The sequence below is a fragment of the Micropterus salmoides genome, unplaced genomic scaffold, assembly GCF_014851395.1.
Source record: "Micropterus salmoides isolate LMB-PRFRI ecotype aquatic unplaced genomic scaffold, ASM1485139v1 Ms_hic_scaffold_3, whole genome shotgun sequence".
NCBI lineage: Eukaryota > Metazoa > Chordata > Actinopteri > Centrarchiformes > Centrarchidae > Micropterus > Micropterus salmoides.
Genome location: NW_024042261.1, coordinates 13,907,797 through 13,934,383, shown reverse-complemented (window position 1 = coordinate 13,934,383; position 26,587 = coordinate 13,907,797). Strand labels below are relative to the sequence as shown.

The 26,587-nt window shown below is 40.7% G+C and overlaps 1 protein-coding gene across 7 annotated transcripts in view; it reads left to right on the top strand.

Moving 5' to 3' along the window:
* Positions 1-2,909: 2,909 nt before the first annotated feature.
* Positions 2,910-26,587, top strand: part of gdpd5b (glycerophosphodiester phosphodiesterase domain containing 5b) — a 50,351-nt gene continuing 26,673 nt past the window's right edge. For 2 of the 7 annotated variants that reach the window (XR_005440672.1, XR_005440673.1), the window contains exons 1-2: positions 2,913-3,294; positions 22,490-22,663. Coding sequence is in view for 2 of the 7 variants with exons in the window: in XM_038694194.1 (XP_038550122.1) it covers positions 22,547-22,663 (117 nt within the window). In the remaining 5 variants the exon portion in view is untranslated. Of the gene's footprint in view, positions 3,295-11,232; positions 11,290-22,489; positions 22,664-26,587 lie in introns of those variants that run through there. The other 5 variants (XM_038694194.1, XM_038694193.1, XR_005440671.1 and 2 more) reach the window with 5 other exon arrangements.

The following is a 26,587-nucleotide window of genomic DNA, read 5'->3' as shown; positions in this document are numbered from 1 at the left end:
TGTGAAATTCCAGCACACATTCAAAGTCATAACAAGAGGTATTATCATCATTTCATCTTTCCTCCACCTCTCCCTGCCTGTACCAGCCGTGTTTGGTATCCTTTCAGACAGCATCATTCACAGACTTTTTGCCCAACCCTACTGCATTAAAGAACACCACCTGCAGAGGAGACCCCTACCAGCCACCCCACCTTCCTGCCTTTGGATGCAGGTTGGCATTTTAAAATGGGTGGAGTTCATAACAAAGCACAGCAGCTGGAGCTGCTGACTAATGCCAACCTGTGGAGAGAGGAGCAGGGAAGCCCAGATCAGCCGCATCAAACAGCGATATGTCACAGGAAATCCTCCTGAGGGAAACATTTCCTTTGCTTCCCCACCTGGAGATGCTCATGGAGAGACAATGTGATGGCGCGTGTGTGTCTGTATGAGTGGCCGCATGGATGTGAAGGTGGGGAAATAATCTCAACAACTAATTGCCAGAGTTCAAGCGCTGATTGATCCAACCCGCCTTAAGAGTTACACACATGCGTGCACACAAACTCTTCATTTCTATCAGAATGATGCTAATGTATCTGGCAAAATCACTGCACTGACTGTTTCCTTGGTGATCAGTCTGAACTGTAACTCCTTTTAACCACAACTCCTCCTCCATGTGACATGGGAATATAGTTCAGGCTAACCAATTAACTGCATGTGATACAAAAAGCACTGAACGCTTCAAACACTGTATCTGTAACTGCTGATGAATCATTTCACATGGCAGAGGACTGCTGACCACAAGTCATTGTCTAAGATGATCATCAGAGTCTGAATAAGTTTCACTGTGTTCTCTGGTACAATAAATACTGGACTTTGTCTGTGTAGCTTTGGTGCAGACAAATGTAACAGCAACTGAGATAGTTGTCCAACATGATATATAATAACCTGATGACATGAGGATAACAGGATCTCTTGAAATAACTTAACAGTTAACTTAACAGATCATCTTATAAAAAAGGTTTTCTAACTTTTAAGTACTGATCTCTGATGGCAAGGTCTCCAGGAAATCAGTCATTTTAGAGTCACTGTAAAAAAAAAAATTTCATTATTTTATTAATGTTGCTAGCTTTGGGACAGCATGGCACTGTCTGGCTTCCCAACTTCATTCAGGATTAAACTGTATCTCTGCAGAATTTTTCTTGATATTTTCTGTCACAAGGGGTTATGCAGGGAAACGGGGGCAGATCAGTGATTTATTTGGTGATGTAGCTTACAAGCAGGTAGGCAGCTACTGGTCCAGGTAACAGAAACTAAAATGTGAAAAACATTTTTTAAAAAGGAACAAAGGAAGTGAACTGGTATATATGGTGAGGAGGGGCCGGAGTATGCCAGGTAACTGCAGGGCTGATGATTTCAAACAGTGAGCCTGCATGGAGGGTTCCATGTAGGCCCCAAAATGACAACACGACATGAGAGATGTAACCATAGACATTTGTTTAGATAAAAAGCTCTCTGGAAATCTAAGAAACCTTTTTGGCCATCGGTGACGCTACGTTGGTGTTTGGCAAGTGAGCCTTGTAGGTGGGCTAATTAAATAGACACAATCCAAGTCAGATAGACACGCTGAGCCAAAAGACTTTTTGTTGGCGCAGCCGAAAGCAGCATGGTGCAGCTACCAGAATTACAGCGTTTCTGCCTTTGCTCTACACCCTGATGCCAACAGGAAGTAGCCATGTACATAGAACCAAAACTGGCTTCACTGCTCTCTGTTCAAACCCACAGAGTGACTTTGTCCATAAATCATATATATATATATATATTGCAAAAAGCAAAAAAGTAAAAACTTCTGTGAGGCCAACATATTTGAATTGATTTGTTCCCCCATACAAGAGGTCTACAATTGACATCAACCACCAGCACTGTGGGACTGTTAGTGACACTTCTATACAGCTAACTGGACAAATTAGGATGATTATAAATGTGTCACAATGTGTGTCAGTTGGTCGATTACACTGCTGCACTGCTGACAATGCACGCTGTCTCTAGTATGACTTTTGTTTTTGTGGCAAAAATCAATAAATCGGTTTTGTTTAATGAGTCACCTGGTATGTGTCAACACGATCAAAGTTGACAAAGTCTGAACCTGAAAGTCCCCTTTGGTGATTTGATTGTTTACTTTTTTTTTACGGGTGGATTAATGAGACTTTGTCTGAACAGCAGGTTATTGTATCAGATGCAATGGTCTCCAGTGATACTGGAAAGTAAACCTCAACACTCAAAAAAGAGTGGACAGCAATCACAGAAAATAAGGATATTTTTAAAGATGCAATGCAAATGAGTAATCTGACGCCAAAGAAAAGCCTTCTTAATTTTCATGAGAGATTAAAAAGGTGAAAAAAAAACAAAACAAAAGTAAGAAAAACAAGATTGGTTTCAATAAAAATAAACCTGCTCTGGTGGAATTTGTGTCATAACTAAAACACTCCACCGTTCAAGCAGACATGGCTGTTCATGACCTTTAATCCTGGGTTAATAATAAAACTGCATCTCTCAATAAAGATTATTAGGTATGCTGTTAAGATAATAACCAGTTTGATAAAATGCCCCTTTGGCTTAAAAGATATTTGCACGTTGTTGCGTTCAGGTGCCATCAGATATTATGGTAACTGTCGACTGGGGAAACCCAATGATGGCTGTTTAGTACCATTTGACTTCGATGTCTCTCAGTACTGACGAGAAAATGTGACAATTACATTTGAAGCCATGTCAATATACTTAAATTGTTGGCAATTACAGTAAATCAAAACGACGTGAACGGTTTTAGGATGTAGCAACAGCACAGCGGAGGCGTCCAACGTTTATTTTCGATGTGACCTGAACGCACTGTCCGAGAGTAAAGTCAGCTGGTGCCGCTCTCTCACTGTGCAGGAGGACTGCAGATAAAAAGACCGACACGGACGCCTGCCACTATTCAGTGCCGGTGTGCATCGATGCCGACAAAGAGACGAGGAGCCACGCTTCAGCCACAGAGGGGACAAAAAACACGGAGTCACTGAAGATGTGACACGGGACTACTCTTAGCTAGACAGAGACCACGGGGACGCCGTCGCGTACTCACTTGGCTTTTTTCACCTTTGTTTTAACTTCGGCTCTGTCTGCATTAACCGGGCCACTCACCTCTCGCAAGCGTTTGACTCACGTGGGAGGGTGCATTTTACCGGTGAGACAGGAAAAGACCAACCTCAACTTCACCGTGTGCCGCAAAGCTAACGTTAACTGTGAAATCAAAGAAAAGTGGTAGCAGCCCTCAGACAGGTGAGTGCGTTTACCTGTGGTGACCCTTTATAGCAACATCTGTAGACATTTTCTACTTTTAGAACATTTAGTGAAGTGACATTCCTCATTACCATGTGTTAAAACGTGTTTGTGGCTCCAGTTAATTAGCCAACTTTGCTGTAAAGTGCCCAACGTTTCGGTCTAAACAAGCTAGGCTCCCTCACAAGTTATAAGGATTGACACGATCCTTTCCTGTACGTTTCATATTTAGAAGGTGTATATAAGCATTTTCAGTGTAATAGCTTTAATATGTTGTTACTTTAAGCTCACTACTTATCCCACTGCTCACTGGTGGTCTCGTGTGCGCCCAAAGACATGGGATACGCCCATGATGTTGTATCCCATGAAAGCAAGGGTTTCCCTTTTGGTGAAACGAACACGGATTGGTTCACACTGCTGAGTTGACTATCCTCACTCAGTTTCACAAAACAATGCATGCGTGCAAAGCGTCATAATGCAGGTAAAGCTACAAAGGCTAAATGTGCATATGTGTTTACTCATGCACAGCACTCTTGCCACTTCCTTGCATAATTAACGACCCCATTATATCCTTCTTTTTTTTTTTTCTTTTGAAGATGGGGCTTCTCATTTCGATGTTCCTGGTTGCTTATTTGTATTCCAAGAAGAGATTTTCATGGTGTCATGTGTAGATTGTGGGGTTACTTTTCACTTATGTCATGCAGCACATCATCAGAGAAAGTTTAATCTAGTAAAATCTTTAAAATGTTGGCCATTTGGTACATGGTCTTTAACCCTTTTGATCGTCTTGACCGTGTTGTTAACACTACTTAGCTGTGAAAAATAGCTGACACTTATTTGTTTTTGGTAAAACTTCCAGTGGACAAATGGCATTTATTAGTATACTTTAGGTGTGTAAATCATTTTAAAGGCTAAACCTATTTGGTCAGAGCTTCAATAGACAAATGAGTCAAGGCTGATCGCTTTGTTCTCAACAGATGTTGAAGCACATAGTCAATGACATGCAGTCACACCATGGAGCCTAGCTTCACGTCTGAGAGAAGAAGCTTACTTAAAGCAGACTGAATATAATAAACAATAGGTGAAGTTGGATGATTGGCTAACATGGGGAAATTACTTGTTTATCTGCAAGACTTAAGTGTGATATCACACTTTCAGTCCACAGTAATATCATACTTCTCTTTTTTAAACATTTTATAAAGGGATTGAAGGGCCTTGGTGTGAAGTGTGCGGTATGCTGGGTTTTTTAAGTATTTTTTTGCTTGCGCAGAATAGTACTGTTCTCCATAGTAAATGAGGCACTTGTCTCAAGGGCAGCCAGCACTATGAAAATGTTTTCAGATTGTGACACTGAAACTTGTATTGTATGCCATGTGAGAAAATAAACACACTTGACATTCAGATCACTCCAGTTTCAGCTGAGGAACACTTTGGTTGACATTTTCAGGTTAGCTGGAAAAATAGTGACATTTGTACATTTCTTGTGGGATGTGGTTAACGTGGCGGTGTTTGGCTTGGGCTTGTTTGAAAAGTGCTTTTAAAAATCACCCTTGATGTGGAAATAGTGTTGTGTTAGGGGAATAAATGGAGAATAGAGGGAGATGTAATGGATCAGGACGGGGAGGAATGCAGTGTGCTGTGTTCACAATAGTAATCCACTTACTGGACACCAACTCTTTTTACACAGAGTTACACTGTAGACCCTTTAAACCATTTCTTCTTTATCTAGCTTTCAAGGTTCATGCATGTTGCTGCTGACTGGAAAGTAGACTGTGTAGACAGTTGCTGACCCTATTGTCCATTTGAGTTGAGTATTGATTCTGTGTTCCAGCCGTTCTGCTTTTCCCTGCTTATGTAACTGCCACTGTGTACTTTTATGTTTAAGTACCGTATTCTTAAATAGCTGCTTCAAAGAAACATGTGCAACGCTCATCCTACAATAGATGCAGTATCCTGTAGGATACTTGCTTCATATACCAAAAGAAACACATCTGTCAGATTTTTCGAGGCCGTGCAGACTCATCCAAAAGGAGTTTGAGTCTGACTTGTAAACAACAACAACAAAAAAAGACCTGTTATTATTGGCTGCCCTGAAGCACTGAGGTCAAGTTCAGCCCCCTCTCCTTCTCTCTCTTTCTTACCAAGACACAAACACAGACATGCACTCATCTTCTGTATCTATGTGCAGTAAGGTTAATGAACCTCCACAAACAGCAAACACTTCTGAGGGGGGGGGGGGGGGGTGTTTAATGCAAAAATAATGGCTAACTAAATTGGATTTAAAGACATGGGTACAAGGCTGTGTACACATAACAGCCCTGACTCAGAAGGGGACCATAATTTCCACATTTATTTCATGTCACAGCCAATTTTCCTTTCTGCTAATACATTTCTCGCCATCTTTGAACAGGGTTTATAGAGCTGTAATGGAAAACATGCTAGCAACAGTTGGGGTCAAATTGGTGCTGAGAAGTGGCAGCGTTTCAGACTTCACAGTCTGAGCTGGTCGGGTTCTGTGATTGGTTGGAAATTGATGAGGCTATGATTGTTGAACGTTTCTGGAAATGCAGAGGAATATAAAATGCTTGTTTTTTGTTTTTTCTCAACAGATGTTGAAGCACATAGTCAATGACATGCAGTCTCACCATGGAGCCTAGCTTCACGTCTGAGAGAAGAAGCTTACTTAAAGCAGACTGAATATAATAAACAATAGGTGAAGTTGGATGATTGGCTAACATGTGGAAATGTCTTGTTTATCTGCAAGACTTAAGTGTAATATCACACTTTCAGTCCACAGTTTGCAATCTATCAAAGAACAGTGTGGGCTAGGGCCAAGAGAGATGGAGCTATAGATGGATAATTTTTTTTCTTCTCTCTCGCCTTATTTGTGCAAGTAAAATGTCCAAGACTAATTGCTATTGACCCTCACAGGAACACTGGAGGCTTTAGTTAGCTTTCTTTGCTAGTGTGCAACTTGAGCTCTCTTCAATATCCAGCACTCAGACAAACTGGGAGGTGCACAGTTATTTTGTTGAAGCTGACCCTCCCCTTTTAAAGAAGGCAAAAATGCCTCCTTGGCTGGATTACAAGTGTGCTTGTTGCTTTCATTCTTGGTTATATTCCCACCGTTTGAGAACCACCACCACAAACACTGTGTGCTGTAGCTGAGAAAATGTACTTTTTGTATAGTCTTTCAAATCTTAAGTGCCTAGGTTGTCTCTGCATTACCCCATTTTTATGTGAGTGTTTTTAAGGGTATTTAATCCTTTTAACTTGTGAAAGAGTGTAGTGGATTTTTTAGGTTTACTCACAATTTTTCATTTCTTTGCAACTGGGAAAATAGTTTTTGTTTTTTGCGTTTATCAACCCTATAATAGATTTACCAAATCTTCATATAAGGAGAAAGCCAAGTTTACCATGGTGGCACCTGCTCGTCTGGCCCTGTCTCCCAGAGTCACAGTACAGGACAGAACTCTGTGTGATGTCAACACACAGATGGTGGTGAAGAGCCCTCATGCAGACACACAGATGGCACCTTGATAAAACATACTAGTCCACCCACTTTCTTTTTCCAATTGGCGATGAAAAACAGTCGGTCCAAGTGAACTGAGCCAATGGAGTTGTCCATTTGCCCACAACAATGGTTCTCACCGTGTCTCTGCATGCCATGGATGTCTTTGTCAGCTGTTTGCTTTCCAGGCCACAGTAACAGCACTACAGTATCACCTATGATTAGGAACCAACCCCAGAATACTTCTCAATCCCAACAGGCAGACAGACCAGGAGCTGTTCAGACATGGGCTATAACTGCTGACAGCAGAGATTGGGGCATGGCAAATTAATTTAGAAAGCATTGCTCCAGGTTGAATGTTGATTTTGGAATTTGAATGTAAACTATTTGCTGCAGCCCTACAAAGAACTAGAAACTTACATAGCCCAATAACATGAATGCTGTCTGCTTCCACAACACACATCTCTACTATTGAAAGTAAGCAATTCTGAGCAATGCATTGCTACGGTGATTATGACTGGTCAGGGCCCCCACACACCGTTGATTATATTGGGACTGGGAACTGTTTAAAAAAAAAAAAAAGTTACTGGAAGCCTTGGTTGGAAAGCATTTTAAGTGGGCTGGAGAGCTCTGACAAGTGGTTATATCTTGTTGCCTTTACCCTCTTTCAGGCATTGCATTTGTTCCATAAAATGGACCATCCAGAGCCATCAGAAGAAAAGTATCTACCTACATTCTTTTTTTTATTATCAATTTCATGGACCATTTTATGAACAGTTGGGTGAATCAACAATTATATGCTTTGATAGCTGAAACAAGCTGTTCAGTGGAAGCTGCTGATATGCCAAGCGAGCTGGGCATGGAAGCTTAAAGCTTAGATCTCGTTTGTTGTTGAGGCTTTAATAATCGGTGTGAAGGAACATCAAATCCAGATGAAAGTGAGACCATAGAGGTGTTTTTAAAAAAGGAACCTCTTCATATAAGGCCTGAATATAAGCTCCACTTGTCGTGCACCTGCTGCTGGTTAGAACACACTCTAGTCGGTTTGGCAAAAGAGGCAAAGTGCCCATCTTCTTACCCCTCACTCTCGTCAAAACACCCTTTATCCCCCTGCCCTTTTTGGCCTGGCTGTATTTCTCTTGCTTTTCCTTACTTTGAGCGTGCACAGGTATGTGTAGACCAGTGTGAGCTTAAAGGCAAGTCCACTAAAATTAAAACACATTGCACAATGATCTCCAGTACACCATGCTTTATCCACTAGCTGTTTTCCAATATCTTGTCTTCATCAGGATGTCTTTGTCTCCCTAACAACACACTGTCATTGTGTCTTTGTAGAAACAGAAAAGATGTCAAACTCTGTTTTTCACCTTTTACTCGTCACTTTTTGGCGCTTAATACAGGTTAGCAAATGGTTGGATTATTGGGCTGTCAGTCCAACCTCTTTGGTCCAGACTGAAATATCTCAACAATTGGATGGATTGCCATGAAATTTGGTGCACATTCATGTTTTCATCAAGGGCCTTCAAAAGTTCAATTAGTCAAATACTTTTGGTTTATGTCTATGAATTCCTATCAGCCTCTGCTGTACTTTGTGTGGTAATTAGATGTTAGCGTTTAGCTTAAAGCACCACAGTGCCACTGGCATGGCTTGGATCCAAATATTATAAGTGACATCAGAACATTTACCTGTGATTTATGGATTCTGTCTGCTCTAAAGCTGAATTGGCATCATGGATGCAGACATTCAGCTCAGGCCTCCACAAACATGTCGATCCTATTTGCTCATCATAGCCTGGCACTGCTCTGTTGGATCCACTTCCTCTCCTGAGTGCTTCCTTTCACTTTCCCTCCAGACATCTGAAATCACCAGCTGTACTTAAGTTGATGAGAAAGTGTAGTACAAGTATACATTAAGCAGGCAAGAGTCTGTGTCATCCAGTCATCAAAGTGATAATTAGTCAAACCCACTCACCATCAGCTGCCTCAGCAGTGGCATAGAGGATGAGAGGTTAGCACTGTCACCTCACATCAGGAAGGTGCTGGGTTCAAACCCCTCAAAGTTGACTTTTTTATTTTGGAAGTTAGCACGTTTTCCTTTCTGCCTCTGCACTAAAATGTGTCTGGTTGGTCCACTTGCCACATACTCCAAAACACATGAATGTTGGGTATTAGAATACACCTGCCTTTTGCCCTTGACACCTAGCAGAAGAAACCTAGAGATGTTTCTCAAACTGTAAATACCTGCTTTCATGGTACATGGTTAATGCCTCAGGTAGAAACATTGCATTTGTAGTGTATGAAACACCTAAATCAATAATGACCAATGCTCCGTAAAGCTCTGAATATGACTTTATTGTTCACTGTATACATATTGCTGTCAAGCACCGTCCCTGCAGCATCAAGCCAACTTGCTTCTCCATTGCTCAATCACCTTTTGCATAGAAACCATATCTTCAGTCCACGAAGGAGGCTATATAGTATAAGATGAAGCCCACCTTCATGGACTGCGGACAAATAATTTTTGTCTCCAGATGAAAAATGAGAGCAATATCTCCACATATGACTTGACCCACTTACACCTCTGTTGTTTCGCCCGCACTGAAATGAGTGGGTGGATTTTCTTCATCTCCTAGTCGTTTATTTCATTTTGTCTTGCTTTAATAATAAAAATGAGTGACAGTAATGGCACTTCCTCTTCCTGTTGTCAATTTTCTAATTGATGGGCTGTGATTAGATTAAATTTTCCTCAGATTATCTCTGACCTTCTTTTATTTTAGATTGATGAGCTGTCAGTTTGATAAGCAAAGTGTCACACTGTCTGGATGTTGTTGTACATTACGCCTCTTACCAGCTTTACTAGTCAACTGATTTTCAGTAGTCAAACGCATTTCTTTCTCTTGTTTTAGTGGAAGAAGTACTAAGATACAATAATTCTTTCTCAGATGGCTTTCAGCTACAACACTGCTCACTCCCTCATATGACACAGCCCTGGAAAGTGTCCTTTTCAATCTTACATTTATTGTATGACTTTGATATTGTAAGGTGCTGTAAACAGTCAGCAGTTGTTTGCTCTTCATCATGCTGCCTTGTCCTTTTTTTTTTTTTATTTTATTTATTTTTTTTTTTATGCTATCTGTTCTATGGTTATTTTAATACTGTGCCTATTTTCTTAAGCTTTTTTAATGGTATAGAGAATACATTTACTCAAGATTATTGGTATTATGGATCAGTTTCAAAATAAAGTCATTAAATGCAAATCTATGACCTGCCCAATATCATGAGCAGCAAGGACATAAGCACTCACGAGCCCTTATGTAGGCGTTTTGCAATACCCCTCTATCCTCATTGTCAGGCCAGAATGTGCTGGCAACAACGCCTCTCAACAAGTATGTGATGAATACTCACTTATTTTTTTTCATCTTCATGTCATAAGCTTGAGAGAACTAGAGAAACTTGAACATGGATTTGCATCACTGAATATTCATTGTGCCCCAGGTCTTGTATGCTTGGAAATGAAACCGCATGCTTTCTTATGAATGTGTCAAAGCCCTTTTCTTAAGGCCACCAAGCTGACTTCAAAGAACTAACACCAGAGAGAGAGAGAGAGAGAGAGAGAGAGAGAGAGAGAGTTTAGACCTTGAGAATAACTGACAACATCCCTTCCTAACATCAGGGTGTGCTGTGTTTTAGCCAGGATGCACTTAATTCTGCAGTGTCATTACTCATTAACTTGCTTTTTGCTTACCTGCAGACAACTAATCAATATCCCCCCCATTCATATTTAAATATTCTGTGAACACTGGCTGCTAATTTGTAACACCACCTAAGTGCCTCCTGATTGTACACTCACCTAAAGGATTATTAGGAACACCATACTAATACTGTGTTTGACCCCCTTTCGCCTTCAGAACTGCCTTAATTCTACGTGGCATTGATTCAACAAGGTGCTGAAAGCATTCTTTAGAAATGATGGCCCATATTGATGGATAGCATCTTGCAGTTGATGGAGATTTGTGGGATGCACATCCAGGGCACGAAGCTCCCGTTCCACCACATCCCAAAGATGCTCTATTGGGTTGAGATCTGGTGACTGTGGGGGCCATTTTAGTACAGTGAACTCATTGTCATGTTCAAGAAACCAATTTGAAATGATTGGAGCTTTGTGACATGGTGCATTATCCTGCTGGAAGTAGCCATCAGAGGATGGGTACATGGTGGCCATAAAGGGATGGACACGGTCAGAAACAATGCTCAGGTAGGCCGTGGCATTTAAACGATGCCCGATTGGCACTAAGGTGCCAAGAAAACATCCCCCACACCATTACACCACCACCACCAGCCTGCACAGTGGTAACAAGGCATGATGGATCCATGTTCTCATTCTGTTTATGCCAAATTCTGACTCTACCATCTGAATGTCTCAACAGAAATCGAGACTCATCAGGCCAGGCAACATTTTTCCAGTCTTCAACTGTCCAATTTTGGTGAGCTCTTGCAAATTGTAGCCTCTTTTTCCTATTTGTAGTGGAGATGAGTGGTATCCGGTGGGGTCTTCTGCTGTTGTAGCCCATCCGCCTCAAGGTTGTGCGTGTTGTGGCTTCACAAATGCTTTGCTGCATACCTCGGTTGTAACGAGTTATTTCAGTCAAAGTTGCTCTTCTATCAGCTTGAATCAGTCGGCCCATTCTCCTCTGAGCTCTAGCATCAACAAGGCATTTTCGCCCACAGGACTGCCGCATACTGGATGTTTTTCCCTTTTCACACCATTCTTTGTAAACCCTAGAAATGGTTGTGTGTGAAAATCCCAGTAACTGAGCAGATTGTGAAATACTCAGACCGGCCCGTCTGGCACCAACAACCATGCCACGCTCAAAATTGCTTAAATCACCTTTCTCTCCCATTCAGTTTGGAGTTCAGGAGATTGTCTTGACCAGGACCACACCCCTAAATGCATTGAAGCAACTGCCATGTGATTGGTTGATTAGATAATTGCATTAATGAGAAAGTGAACAGGTGTTCCTAATAATCCTTTAGGTGAGTGTAGGTGCTTAGTCATCCTTGGTGACCCTAACGAAGTGGTAATCAATGCCTGTGATTGATTCTACTGTAGAGCAGACGTTTGTCTCCCAAAGCTGTGAAGTGCCCAGTTAATACCAGCTGTATGGATGAGAGTGGCTACGTGTGTGTGTGTGTGTGTGTGTGTGTGTGTGTGTGTGTGTGTGTGTGTGTTTTTTTTTTTTTTTAAAACCCCTGTTCAGTTTCAATCTCACCTTGTGCACCTATGACTGAAAGGCTCGCTTCTCTCAACATGTGGGTTAGCTGTCACTGACTGGCGCAGCTGACTGGACCATGTGAGTGGTTTGTGGTGGTGGGCCTTAATATCAGATGGGATGAACTGGAGCTGTGGGCTATAGGCTGTGGCCATTAAATCTCCGCCTTCCACCACACAGACCCATGAGAGTGATTGATATTAGGGTTTGGCTAGAATTATGTTGAGCTGTTAATATTTATGGTTGCATTTGAGATTAGATGGAAACAAGCCAAACATGGATTTGTCAGGTAATGCGGAAGCTTTTTACATGAATTGCCAAACAAATGTAGTGAAAAAAACTAATTTTCTATTGCACTATACATTGTTAATACTTTTACATGAAATGCCTTAAAAGGACCAAAAAGCCTGTGTTGTATGCTGTTTTCCTGAGCTTGGAACCTCATCTGAAAGGTCTAGGTAGTTTTCAGATGTCTGATATTTTGTTGCTATGCTGATTGTGGTACTTTGTCAAGTGGTTCATGTCATGGAGTTAGTAAATAGGCGAATGCTGGTGGGTGTCTGAACCAAAACTTGCATGATGTTGTTTTTATGTTCCCACAATGTAAATCTTGTAATATGCGACCCTATTGTTTGTTTCCTTTTTAAAGGGAGCATACTCTTCTTAACTCAGGATGCAAATTATTGTTAGGAAATTTGAGGTTTCTTACGGTGAAAAATCGTGAAGGGAGCTTTTGCCCTCTCAAACTTTTTCATGTCAAGAACCCTTAAACTGACGTATTGGACCACGACCTCCGTTTGATAAGATTTTGTCAGTGTCCCGATCTAATTGAAATTTTGCTTCAGTTTTATTGCCAAGCAGTTTAACAAGGAATTTTCTTTGACTAGTATAAATATAAAGTAAAACATTTACAAGATATAAAAACATAAATGAATTATAAAGAATATGTAAGAGTGTGCAGTGATATGCAAAATATTTACCGTATGTATTGTAAAGGGTGTTTGTGTCTGCGGTGGAAGGCCACAAGATCCTGGAGGGTGGAAGATTGTAATAAAACACCTACCAATCAAACCAACCAGTCAGAGTGCATGAAACCAATGACCAAAATGGTAATTGTTATTTATAGATGGAATTAAATTGAAAATAAACAATTCCCCTTTTTGCTGGGGACCCCCCCGGAACCCCATCTAGGACCCCGGGCGGTCCCCGAAACCCACTTTGAGAACCACAGAGATAGACACCAAATGAAACGGTTGCTTTGAGGGCCTCAGAAGTCATTTAGCATGAAGCAGCCAAATGACATGGTGGATTCAAGCCTGTTATCTCAGGGTTTTTTTCGCAATATGATTTCCCTGTATGTTTTTTATTATGCAGTCAATTGTATGCCTGATTGTGCAGCCTTTTACAAGTCACCATTTAGGCCTGGGTGTTTCTGTGGGACTCTCACAGAGATAAGATTCATAAATGGCGTGCATTATAGGTAGTCACTAGTCAGCATTGTGGATATTTGGGATAAGAGCCAAAGGTAATATTAAGGCTATATTAAATTATAATGTGATGGAAAGAAATGAACTTAACAGAAAACCTAGGCTGTGACTTTGCTGCTGGGATGTAATAATGTTTTGCAGTCTGAGATTTTAGAGGGCTTAGAACTTGTCTTCTCCTTGATCTACAGCTCTGCTTTGTGAATAAACTTAATCATTAAAAAAGTACAGGCATGCAAACTCCTCACCTTTCGACGAAATTCGCTGTTTTGAAACCAAAATGGGTCACCTACGTGATTTGTGCAGATCCGATGAGGAAAATCTTTTTTTGGAGGGTGTGGTCGACAGTATTTTGGCCTACCCGTTTTATTTAGAGTCCTCTCTTCTCTGCATGAGCTCTGCAACTTTACAACTGGCTCTGCCTAACGAATTGTCACTCCTAATGCCTCAACCCAACAGCCAATCAGAGGCAGCAAAGGGCAGGTCTTTTTGTCTATTCGGCTACACTGTGGAGTCTGACAGCTGAACACGCAAGGACTGTAAAAGATTGCCGAATGTGCTGTCCATTAGAAAGCAAGCCTGATGTAAGACAGAAATAAGCTACCTTACAATGTTTACTGTCCTGTCAGATATAGAAATGTTAAGTTTAGAACTTTGCTGTTATTAACCAGTAATGTTAGCTAAGCTTATTGTTAAGAGCATTGGCAGCAACCTGAATGTAATGTAGGCAACAGAATAAAATGTTTCGGCATCTGTGATATTTACACTGGGAACGCTGGGGACATGTCGCCATCACTTTTTGAAAGTGTTTTTTAAAAATGCTTTAAAATAGCTTGCAATATGAAATGGCAAAGAACCAAAGATACTGATGATAAAATGACTCCAAAATGTGCAGCACTAGTCAGTTACTTTAACTTCTTGTCACAGTTTCTTTTTGGCCAAATTTTTCGTTCTCTCCCTGTGAACATAAGAGGGAAGACTAAATCATGCCTGCATGTGTGCTAATCATACTGTATATAAGAAGTGGACGTAGTCATCGTGACGTCACCTGTTGGTTTGTGGACTGCCATTTTGAAGCCTCGAGTTTGGCTGATGGGGTGCCGCCATGTTGATGTCAAAACGGTAGAGCTAACGGCTGTGTGTGGAGCTAGTTAGCTTGCTTTGCTAGGTGCATCTGTAATTCACGTTAACTGTCATGTTAACAGGGCTGATAACGTTTCTAGTGAACACCAGGCTTAAAACTAAATGTACTCACCAGAGAACGTGAATATGCTTTTTCAATGGCGTTGGTTAAATTTTTACAGTGCTGTGGGTACAAGTCACTCTAGCCTAATTGACAGGTCGCCATGGTAACAACTTGTCAATCACAGATAATCCTGCCCTGAAGCATACTCTGCTTTAGGGTCTATTTTCCTCTAAATGGGACCATAATTTACTAAATGAACATCATGTTGTATTGAAGAAGAACTGAAACTAGCGACTGAGACAAACTCATTATGAAAGCATTTACTGAGTTAATTATTCAGGTGAGAAGTAGGGTCATTTTACCATTATTTTGAAAGGAACCGGGCTTTTTTGCAACCAGAAGAGTCGCCCCCTGCTGGCTGTTCGATAGAATGCAGGTTTAAGGGACTTCGCTTCTCAGACTGAAAGCTTCCTGCTTAGTTCTAATTCAGCAGGGAAGATATTACATGAGAAAAGTTGATCTATAACACAAAGTGACACCCTCGCGTGTCGGTATCTTTCTCTTGTTGCAGTAGACGAATGCACGTTATTTATACAACACGTAAGCTTAAAAGACCCCCTACACTGTCACTGCGTTTCTCTGCTTGCATATCCTCACCTTTTTCACCCCTGACCAGTTTGCATGCCTGAAAGTATTAGTTTCCCAATGCTTCATTTCAGCAGTTGAAGGTGTTTTTAATATTTATTTTTTGGTATAGTGTCTACACTTGTGCACATACCCACACACACAATATGTAGTTTACGCCTGGCCAGTCTTTTGGTTTCCCAGGAAACTCGCCTGGCTTTGTGACATGAATTAAAGAAAGCGGTGAGTGCCTGCATTAGTGGGCATGTCTATCTTTTCTCTGTGCTCACCTGTTTACATAGCTGATAATGTGTTCTTATTTATCTGTAGCCTTTCAGGATCTATCAATTGAAAATCTGTCCCCTTTTTTTTTTTTATTTGATCAGAGATCTGCTGATCTTTGCCCTTGTGACATGATGATTTTTTAATGATTTATTTATATAGATATAGAATTTACTACACTGTGAACTGATGTATAACAATAATGACTGAACCAATGGCCAACTTATAAAAGCCTGCACATGTAGCTGCAGGTCTGCCCTACAGGAGGTGATGGAGCTCACCTTGCAGAAAGCGGCAACAGCGGTTTGTTTAGATTAAACAGAAGAGGTGAGTAGCATGAGCTACCAGCACCAAGAGTCCTATTTGGGGGCAGTGGATCTTTTTATGATTCAATGTTGCCTATTTTTCCTACAGCGAGAGCACTCGACTGTCCGTGCCGAGCCAGCTTTAACAGCTCAGATGTAATGACTCTCTCGTTGCTTGTCATAACGGGCTTTTTCACCCATCTGTCCCTAATCAACTGCCTCACAGGCATCTTCTGGTGCCACATGGTTCAGCCAAGTCTCCGTGATGCTCCTTATCCATTGCACATCTCAAATAATTCTGACCTTTCAAATGTGACCGGCATCAGGAAAAGATTCAATGGAGGCCCATTTGCAGAAGACTAAATAGATACCTTTTTATCAAAGGGTTCTTTTCTCACAAACTATAAACAGATCCTTTTCACTGCAATTCATACATTTTCAACATTTATGATAATTGTTTTGCGGTATGTTTCTAAACTTTCTTTGCTCTGAAAGGCGTTTAGATTTTTTTAAGGTTTCAGATTCAAGATTCTTATTTACCAGTGCAGTTTGATATTTGTGTGTTGTATGAATCCACTTGTTTATGGAAAGATTTACTTTATTTGTTCTATGTTACGAGTCTGTGTGATTGTGTGACCAAGGTGCTCACATCTATTTTTTCCAAAATTCTAAAATGCAAACTTTTTGGCCTTTCCCACAAATTCATCTGATTCCAATGTACAGTGCCTTGCGAAAGTATTTGGCCCCCTTGAACTTTTCAACCTTTTGCCACATCGCAGGCTTCAAACAAAGATGTAAAACAAATTTTTTGTGAAGAACCAACAACAAGTGGGACACAATCACGAAGTGGAAGGAAATTTATTGGATATTTCAAACTTTTTTTAACAAATAAAAAACTAAAAAATTGGGTGTGCAAAATTATTCAGCCCCCTTAAGTTAATACTTTGTAGCGCCACCTTTTGCTGCGATTACAGCTGTAAGTCGCTTGGGGTACGTCTCTCAGTTTTGCACATCGAGAGACTGAAATTTTTGCCCATTCCTCCTTGCAAACAGCTCGAGCTCAGTGAGGTTGGATGGAGAGCGTTTGTGAACAGCAGTTTTCAGTTCTTTCCACAGATTCTCAATTGGATTCAGGTCTGGACTTTGACTTGGCCATTCTAACACCTGGATATGTTTATTTGTGAACCATTCCAGTGTAGATTTTGCTTTATGTTTTGGATCATTGTCTTGTTGGAAGACAAATCTCTGTCCCAGTCTCAGGTCTTTTGCAGACTCCATCAGGTTTTCTTCCAGAATGGTTCTGTATTTGGCTCCATCCATCTTCCCATCAATTTTAACCATCTTCCCTGTCCCTGCTGAAGAAAAGCAGGCCCAAACCATGATGCTGCCACCACCATGTTTGACAGTGGGGATGGTGTGTTCAGGGTGATGAGCTGTGTTGCTTTTACGCCAAACATAACGTTTTGCATTGTTGCCGAAAAGTTCGATTTTGGTTTCATCTGACCAGAGCACCTTCTTCCACATGTTTGGTGTGTCTCCCAGGTGGCTTGTGGCAAACTTTAAACGAGACTTTTTATGGATATCTTTAAGAAATGGCTTTCTTCTTGCCACTCTTCCATAAAGGCCAGATTTGTGCAGTATACGACTGATTGTTGTCCTATGGACAGAGTCTCCCACCTCAGCTGTAGATCTCTGCAGTTCATCCAGAGTGATCATGGGCCTCTTGGCTGCATCTCTGATCAGTCTTCTCCTTGTATGAGCTGAAAGTTTAGAGGGACGGCCGGGTCTTCGTAGATTTGCAGTGGTCTGATACTCCTTCCATTTCAATATTATCGCTTGCACAGTGCTCCTTGGGATGTTTAAAGCTTGGGAAATCTTTTTGTATCCAAATCCGGCTTTAAACTTCTCCACAACAGTATCTCGGACCTGCCTGGTGTGTTCCTTGATCTTCATGATGCTCTCTGCGCTTTAAACGGACCTCTGAGACTATCACAGAGCAGGTGCATTTATACGGAGACTTGATTTCATACAGGTGGATTCTATTTATCATCATTAGTCAACATTGGATCATTCAGAGATCCTCACTGAACTTCTGGAGAGAGTTTGCTGCACTGAAAGTAAAGGAGCTGAATAATTTTGCACGCCCAATTTTTCAGTTTTTTATTTGTTAAGGTTTGAAATATCCAATAAATTTCGTTCCACTTCATAATTGTGTCCCACTTGTTGTTGTTTCTTCACAAAAAATTACAGTTTTATCTTTATGTTTGAAGCCTGCAATGTGGCAAAAGGTCAAAGTTCAAGGGGGCCGAATACTTTCGCAAGGCACTGTATAGCTTTAGTTTGTCACCGTGTCATGCAAAAATCTACTTAGTCGTGTATGTTGACCTCCTTTTTGTTGGGACGTTCTAAGATGCTCTGCAGGACAAGATAATGAGTTAAATGTGTGTATTTTGGACCCACATTGCAATCGTTTGGCTCCAGAACACATTAGTACATTTCTTTTGCCCTTTTTTTTTTTTTTTTTTTTTTTTTTAAATATATTTGGGAAACTCCAAAGAAAGACTAATCGGACACAAATGTCATTTTGGAGGAGGCTCAATTGAGACTGCAGAAGCTTATCTACATATTCTATCAGCATCTACAGATCCTTTTGTGAAGCTTTAAAATGTCACATCCTCTTTTGAGTCCAGTCTGCGTTCAGTCGGAGTTGTTGGTTGAACTCTACAGTGATATGTGAACGTGAAAACACATGTATAATGCAGTCTAATATAAGAACAGCCCCCCCCCCCCCCCCCCCCCCCCAACCACCAGTTAAATAAAGTAAGTAAAATTTGATTAAGTATTAATTTGATTGAGTAACTGAACATTGCAAGCTTCACAGCATTAATAATAAAAGCAAGCCTCATGTATGGAATTACATTACACACAGGTATTACTGTCATTTTGTTGACTCTCTGTACATTACAGTGGTGTTTTGAATGACTGGTTACGTAAGGATAATTTGTCTCCTTTTTATTTGAGAACTATTCCATTTAAGGAGCTTTTCTTTCTCGTCAGGGGGTTGGCCTTCGATCCCATAGTTCTCCGCTGCTTGGCCTCTCCCTCTGTTCCTTGTGGTGAGGAGAAGACACTGTTTTCTGCTGGGAAACTGCTGAAGCATTTCCTCCCCGGCACACTGTTTTCCCTCACTGTGACTTTTTGATTGAAGGAAATGAGGCAGCAGAAAAAGAGATCACAACGGTGGTTTTCATAATCCCCTCCATATCTTCATCTTCTAGTTCAGACAACCTGTGACAGACGCATGCATGTTGGGAAAGCCGCTTGTCCTGTGGTATGAAAGCTGTGATCACTTGTTGATGGATTTATTTATTTTTTTTCTTCACCTTTTGAAAACTCTTTCTGTCACAAAGAGGCAACGTATCTGACATGATCGGAGACGGTGTTTTTTTAAAAGCTTTGCAACGTATATTCATTAGAGATTTCGATGTGAAACTAAGCAAAAGGAAGGTCTTTTCTCATTTTGTGCTCAATCATTTCAGCTTTTGTGGCTTGGCTGTTGTGTTTGTGACACAGCGAGTCATCGTGACAGTGCAGCCCACATGGTGGTCACACTTGCACCTACCATGGTCTGAGGTGTCACATCTCTGTTGGCAAAATATGACTTGGATAATTATAATTTCTGTCTCGAGTGCATTTAACTTAACTTTGCCAATTTGTTGGACTTTATTCAAGATTTAACCAATGTCTCCACTGGGTCATACTTAGCTAATGAGTTTCTGGAAAGGCCTAATACTGATAAAGGGATTAATTGCAGAGCTTTTCCTTCTGTATTATACAGCCTGGATGAGGGTTGGCTCATATTAACGACAAAGTAAAAAATGGATGAGCCTCCCATTTCTGAGGTGACAAATGTGACCTCAGTGCTGCTCTGCCTCATTATATCTCACATCAAATACTTGGAATTAAAAGGGGCAGTTTGATGTTTAGCTCAGTTGAAGAAGCAACGTTTCTGACTTTGAGGATACAAGTGGCTACGACAGTCATGAATGGAAGCTTAAAACCATATGAACCCCTTTTGCTGTAACAACATGACGCATTGCTGTGGAGACAGGTTTGAACGTTAGAATTTGTCAACAAGTGACAACATGACAGTGCAGAAAGAGGTTGTTACTTTGCCTTGATGAACCCACCAATGGGGCATTACTGTGTCAGCTACACAATTTTTGTTTTTCAATCTTAAAGGCTTGGCTGACATGCCCAGACAAAGTTAGGAGTTGTTGATCATACTCAACATTGCATTTCAGCGTGCCAATCTCGACAAATCATGTAATTTGATTAAAATGTCGTGTGTGCATGAAACGGGACAGAATTTAAACAAAAAATCTCAATTTCATGTTTGTCAGTGGATTTAGATTTTCTCCTAAGTATATTTACTACCATCTGTATGCTGAAGGAACGGCAAATCTAAACTGTTTTTCCTCTGTTGAGCTCATATACATCGCTAAGTCAGGTGAAGGGAACAAACCTCTGAAAGGGCAAAAAAATGGTCATGAACAAACATGTCAGACGAGTGGAAACTTACCTGTTGTGGCATCAGATGAGAAGGTTTTTAATTTTTGTTTTATGTACAAATTTTATCCCTTGAACAGACTGAAAGCACAGGCTTTTGAAAGCTCTGATCTCCATCCATCCGACAGACATGATTTATTCAGAAGAAATATCAGACAAGCGTAATTGTCATGCCAGTATTCAAGCAGTTCCTGATCTGATTAAGGTATAAATCCCTCGGATTGTAGCTACTCAGTAATAGTGGCTGCATGACAGCTTGATGTTGGACATTAATGCAGACTAAAAGTAAGAGAAGGTGATTTATTGATAATACCCTGACTTGAAGTGTGTTTGGCCAGTAGAAAACGTGATTCTCTGCATTCGTTTGGCCCATGCCTGGTTTTGGTTGACATTCTGTCCTGTATCAGTCAGTGGGTCTGTCGGGGTTTGGCGGTGGACAATGTTGATTACATTTGCAAATCTTAGGATGGAGTTTTACACTGTCCTTGAGTGTAGTCTTGGCTCATTTATCTTGCAGTTTTTCAGTTTTTACGCATGGTACCAATGTTACTTTGGCTACATCTGTTTTGTAATTACAGCTGCTGCATGTGGTTGAGTTTTTAAGTGTAAAACCTGACTGTTTCCATTCGAAGACGTAGAGCCTCATTGCAGATTGACCCCATGTGGGCCAGGCCAGGCTCAGAGCAGTTTTACTAATAACAGGAAACATGGCCATGGCTCAAGATGCTAATTAGCAGTTGCCCTGAGCCTGATTACAGCAGGAAGCATGTAGTTAACATGCAGACGTGCTCTGAAACATCAGAGGTGATTTACCCATGCGCTAGCTGTGCTTCACAAACGGCAACGAAAGAAATATCACAATAAAAATTATGTTTGTTTGACACTCACTAGCGGAGATATGCACGGTTTATGCTTTTATAACAACAAGGTGCACTTTCAACCCCAAATTGAACTGTGATGTGTGTTTTGCAGCAGCAGCACAACAGGCTCCATCATGTCTCTGGAGAGTGAGGTAAACTTGTGATAACAGTCAGCATTGCTGTAATATCATTAACATTATTATAGCTGATTGCAGAGTCTCAGTGCTGAATCAACTGCAGCTCAATAGGAGGACTAAGTTATAACTCTAATTATTCACAGCCAACACAGCCTGGTACTTCATACCATGGCCAGTACCACAGCATTAGACGGACATGAAAGGGCTAGGTTTTTTCTAAAGTATCCTGGTGTTCTGCTGCTCTTCCATGTTGAGAGGGGTAGTGGAGCTGGAACAGGAACCAGGGTAGGATGCCTCCCTGAGACTGACCTTTGCCAGCGTAAAGATTCCTGATAGAGCATTACATGATGCAAATGTCTTGTGGTTTTTAGAGGGATCTAGAAAAGGCAGGATGACGTGCACGCGTTTGGGTTCACTGCAACACAGAACTATTGTTGGGGTTTTTTTGCTCGCAAGTTGAAGGGTTTTGGTAAAATGTCACTGTTATTACATCCTTGTTACACCTGTCTGTCATTTCTTTGCCTGGCCTTTGTTCTGGGGCCTGACATAAAAGGGAGAGATGGGGCCTACATGCTGCCTTTTGGCCCAGATATATGTAGTGACTGTGTGATCTATTCATTGTCACTGTAATTTAATATGACATTCAATAGATGGTCGAGTCACCAAGCCCTTTTCAATTTTCTTTTCTTTTCTTTTCTTTTTGTCTCCTTGATTATATTGATGAAAGCTCCTAGTCTCGGTTGTCATTGGAAACGGGAGCTGGGAAACATGGTCTTAATTTGAGGCTGGGCTTTGTATTAAAAGCATGGTGCTTTTCCAGCCAGCGCATCTTTTATATCAAAGTGCCAGACATGTAACTACTTGTTCCGTGGATTGTTCAATTTTGGTCTTGTTGGCCTCAACATTTTGTAATCTTGTTGTTGAATCAACAATAATGTCAACATTTATGTTTTTTATTTTCTTACAGGATACTTTGCAGTCAGTGGGATGTTAGAGCTCTGGAAGCAGGACTGACTGAAGGAGCATGGTGAAACACCAACCCCTCCAGGTCTATGAGCGGCAGCTGTGTTTGTCATGTATCACTGGGATCTACGGTTGCCGCTGGAAACGCTATCAACGTTCCCATGATGACACCACCAAGGTGAGGGGGGGGGGGGGGCTGCTGGAAACACCTTTTTGTAGGTAAAGTACAGCAGTTAGTATTGCTGCATATCTGGCTGTCTGTGTAAACACAACATAGGCTGGCACAATGTAGCATATTGCATACAATGAAGATACAGTACAAGTGCATATGGTGCTAACCAGATCATACACATAGCCCATGAGCACCTTCAGCAGCCAATCAAGTCAATGACAGAATGATGTTTGATCGACCTTGTTTGAATCTTTGTACTGATTCACATTGGGGACACTATAGATAACCCTTTTCATGTGGGAGTGGGTGGGGGGGCATTAATGGTTTGACCCCAGGGTACATGGAATTGTAAAAACAACACAGGTTAGCAAAACAGTATGAAAAAGACTTCAGACTGACATTGCTGTCATTGATTTTCACACAAGGTCGGTCATTCACTCACTCACTCACTCACTCACTCACTCACTCACTCACTCACACATCAGGTTGGCAGTGAATGAGACCTGATCACCTCATTTTGTGTCATTTATCCCATTAAGGTCATTTTTTCGTAATAACCCTGCAAGAGTCCTGAGAGAGATCGATGAATCTTTATCATTTTTCAGGTTTTTAATAACATTCTTTTTTTTATGTGAATTTCTATGAATTTTAATTGAAATTGTCTGTTTTCTACTTCTTCCAATGACCTACACCTTACATTTTTGACAAAACCTGTGTCTGTAGATTTTTGCTGCTGAATTTCACAACTGTTGTAGCTGTTACATTGTGAGTCTTTTCACAGCTCCGAATAACAAGATGGCCATAATGAAAACATTGGATAGACTACCAACACAGCAAAATGAAGTGCCTTAACGACAAAAGTCAGAAATACATTACCTGCGGATTCAATAAGGGGGGGCGTGTGTGTGTGTGTGTGTGTGTGTGTGTGTGTGTGTGTGTGTGTGTGGATGGAGGCAGACAGAAAGCACAACCAGATTTGGGCTCCTAATGGCTAAAAAGCAATACAGTTTTCTTATTGTATGCTGTTACTGTACATTGGTAAAGACTTTATTTGACCACTAGTCAAATAAGAGGGGCTACTTTCAACCAAACCAAAATATCCGGATGTGCTCATCTATACCCAATCTGAATTATGCAGTTTATTTTATGAAGGCTTTCATTTTTTTTTTTTTTTTATCACATTTGTAGCCAAACTTTTTTTAATAATATTTTAAGGCAGTGTAGAACCAGAACAGCCACTCAACTCTCAAGCAAAAAAATATGGCGCACACACACGAGATCAGCAATTTGTCCTGACCTTTCCCTTTATCTTTTCTATTCCGTATTCAGGAAGGACATGGAGGTTATGTTGCTGAAATAAACACACAGCAAAAGCCCTTGTGTGCGTACACATGCACCCAGACACTCGGTTGAATAATTTATTTATAGCCACATAACATACTGTAGACAAGCCGAAACCTAGGACACAGACAATAGACTCGTGTCAGTCAGTGCGCACACACAAACACACATATGCACAAAAGAAACTTATTTATATTACTTATATTTGATAGATTTTGATCATATTAAAAAAACAGAACTTAATACAGAAAGATTTCTTTTTTTCTTCTGTTTGCAGGAAACTGGATGCCGTGTAGGTCAGTTTCCTGTTGCAAGTGGTTGTCTTTCAGGCTAACTGATAGAGTGCAGAGTCAGCATTCTTTGTTCCCAGTGCTCACACTTTGTTTTGACCGTTTGCCGGTGGATCGCACTTGCCTTGACCCCAGAGTGCAAGAAGCCCACAGCTGGGCACATGTACTCTGCAGGCAATTTTCATTCATTTGCATCAGGAAGTGGATATTTCCCCCCTCAACATTGTTTTAATTTATTTACATAAGTGGAGAGAACTTGAAAACAGATAAAGCTGTCATTCCCACTGAGAATGCTTCCTAGCGTGGGCCAAGGTTATAGATACAAGACTGAATCATTAACGATCCCAGTGAACAAACTGTGACCAATCAAGGACATGTAACATGACCTGAGCGAGTCACAGAGGCGTAAGAATTGAGACTCTCTCATGTTGAAACAACTGTAGACTCATTCATAATCCACAAGTGGATCATGCTATTTCTCCCGCCTTTGTTCACTGTAATGAACCGTTCAGGTTGACTGGCTGTATTAGGGAAGCCGCTGTCTGTGTTGAAGGTGCTTTTATAGGAAGACGACCCACGTCATGCAGTGCAAACTGATCTGGCCTCTCAGTAATAATTGAAAGAATTTCCGTTTAGCCAGTCTTTACCATTCAGCCACACAAAGGCTTCAAAAATAGAAGCAAAGCTCCTCTGCCTTCGTTTGTCATTGGTCTTGTGGGCTTCATTAGGCCTGTCCTGTGAAATGTTGGACAAACAAGACAACACAGTTACCAAGAACTAGCAATTGTACGTACCTGGTTGCAGGAACGATGGTGACTCCGCAAAGTGGCATATTGTTTTCTTTTATTCCATGCAGAGTACAATCTAATATACATGGTTATCTTAGCCTTAGATTAATTAATGAAATAGAAAAATGGTGGGTTATGCTGTAGATGTCAGAATGTGGCTGGTGTTTAAGTGAGGTACAGTTTTTCAGTAGTGACGTAATTCAACTGCAGCATTCTCTACGATATAGCAATACATATTTAACGCTACACAGTAATGGTTTTAGATTAGATCTGCTGTCATTTTGGATGATACATCAGCCTCCTGAGTGCAGGTATCACCCAATTATCTCAAAATGCCAGATATCCCTATTCGTTTTTGTTTTTTCAGTTTTTGGACCGGTGACTGGAATTCATTTCTTAAGGACATCTTTCAGCTAACTTTTTTTCTGTCTTTTGTATGCCTGATCACATACTTGTCCACTGGCTTTCCCTCTAGTGGTCAGACTGAAAGGTCATAAGCGTCAATAAATCAGATGTGAGGTGACTCACTGATGAGGGTGTGATGGATGGTTAGGTGAAGTTTTAATGTAAGTAATGGTTAATCATTCATTCACTTAACCTATTTTTATTTTAACTCGAAATGTTGAAGTTGCTGTCATTTGCGAAGATGTCAAGTTACATATAAGTTAAAATAGTTTAAGCAACTACACATTGAGGCAGGGAGGTTTGTCATCATGGTTTTGAATTATCAATATGTTGGTAGAAACTTTATATTTAGCGTGCATTGAAGATCATTCCAGGAATTTGGGGCACTAAAATAATAAGACAGACTTTCCAAATTCAGTCCGTGTCCAGGCACCTTGAGTGTAAGCTACTTAGGGGCCAAAGTACCACTGCAAAGCATCACTGAGAGCTTTCCTGTGTGTGTGTGTGTGTGTGTGTGTGTGTGTGTGTGTGCGTGTGTAAACAAATACCAATGTTTATTACACCTTTTGTGCCAGAGAAGACCAACCCACCTTATCATACAGGATACAATGGTGAGTCCTGTAGCTATCACCAGTAATAAATCTGAGGACAGAATGATAGACCATGTCCAAGAGTTTAACAGTGGAAGGAGCAGCATTTCAATAAATTACATCTCCAAAATTCAAACCTGATCATATAACTGCTTCAACAATCCTCTTTCTGCTAATTATAGGAAGCTGGTTCTGTTTCTGTCAAAAAAAAGCCAGTTTTCTGACAAGATATGGTATTTAACATGACCAATTTATAGCTTCCCAGTGTCGTATGTGAAAGTAATCTTCAAATGTATTGTTTTGTCTGAGTCCAAAATATTCAAACGTTGTTGGCTTTAGCTGGGCTTTAGGAAATTATGATCAGGTTTTTTTACTATATATTCAGACATTTTATTGACAAAATATTAATAGATGAATAGATAAAAATCCAGACAAACTCTAACTATGACCTAGATGACTGAGAATCTTCAGACAATAGATAAAAATCAGCAGATTAATCCATGATGGAAAATTACC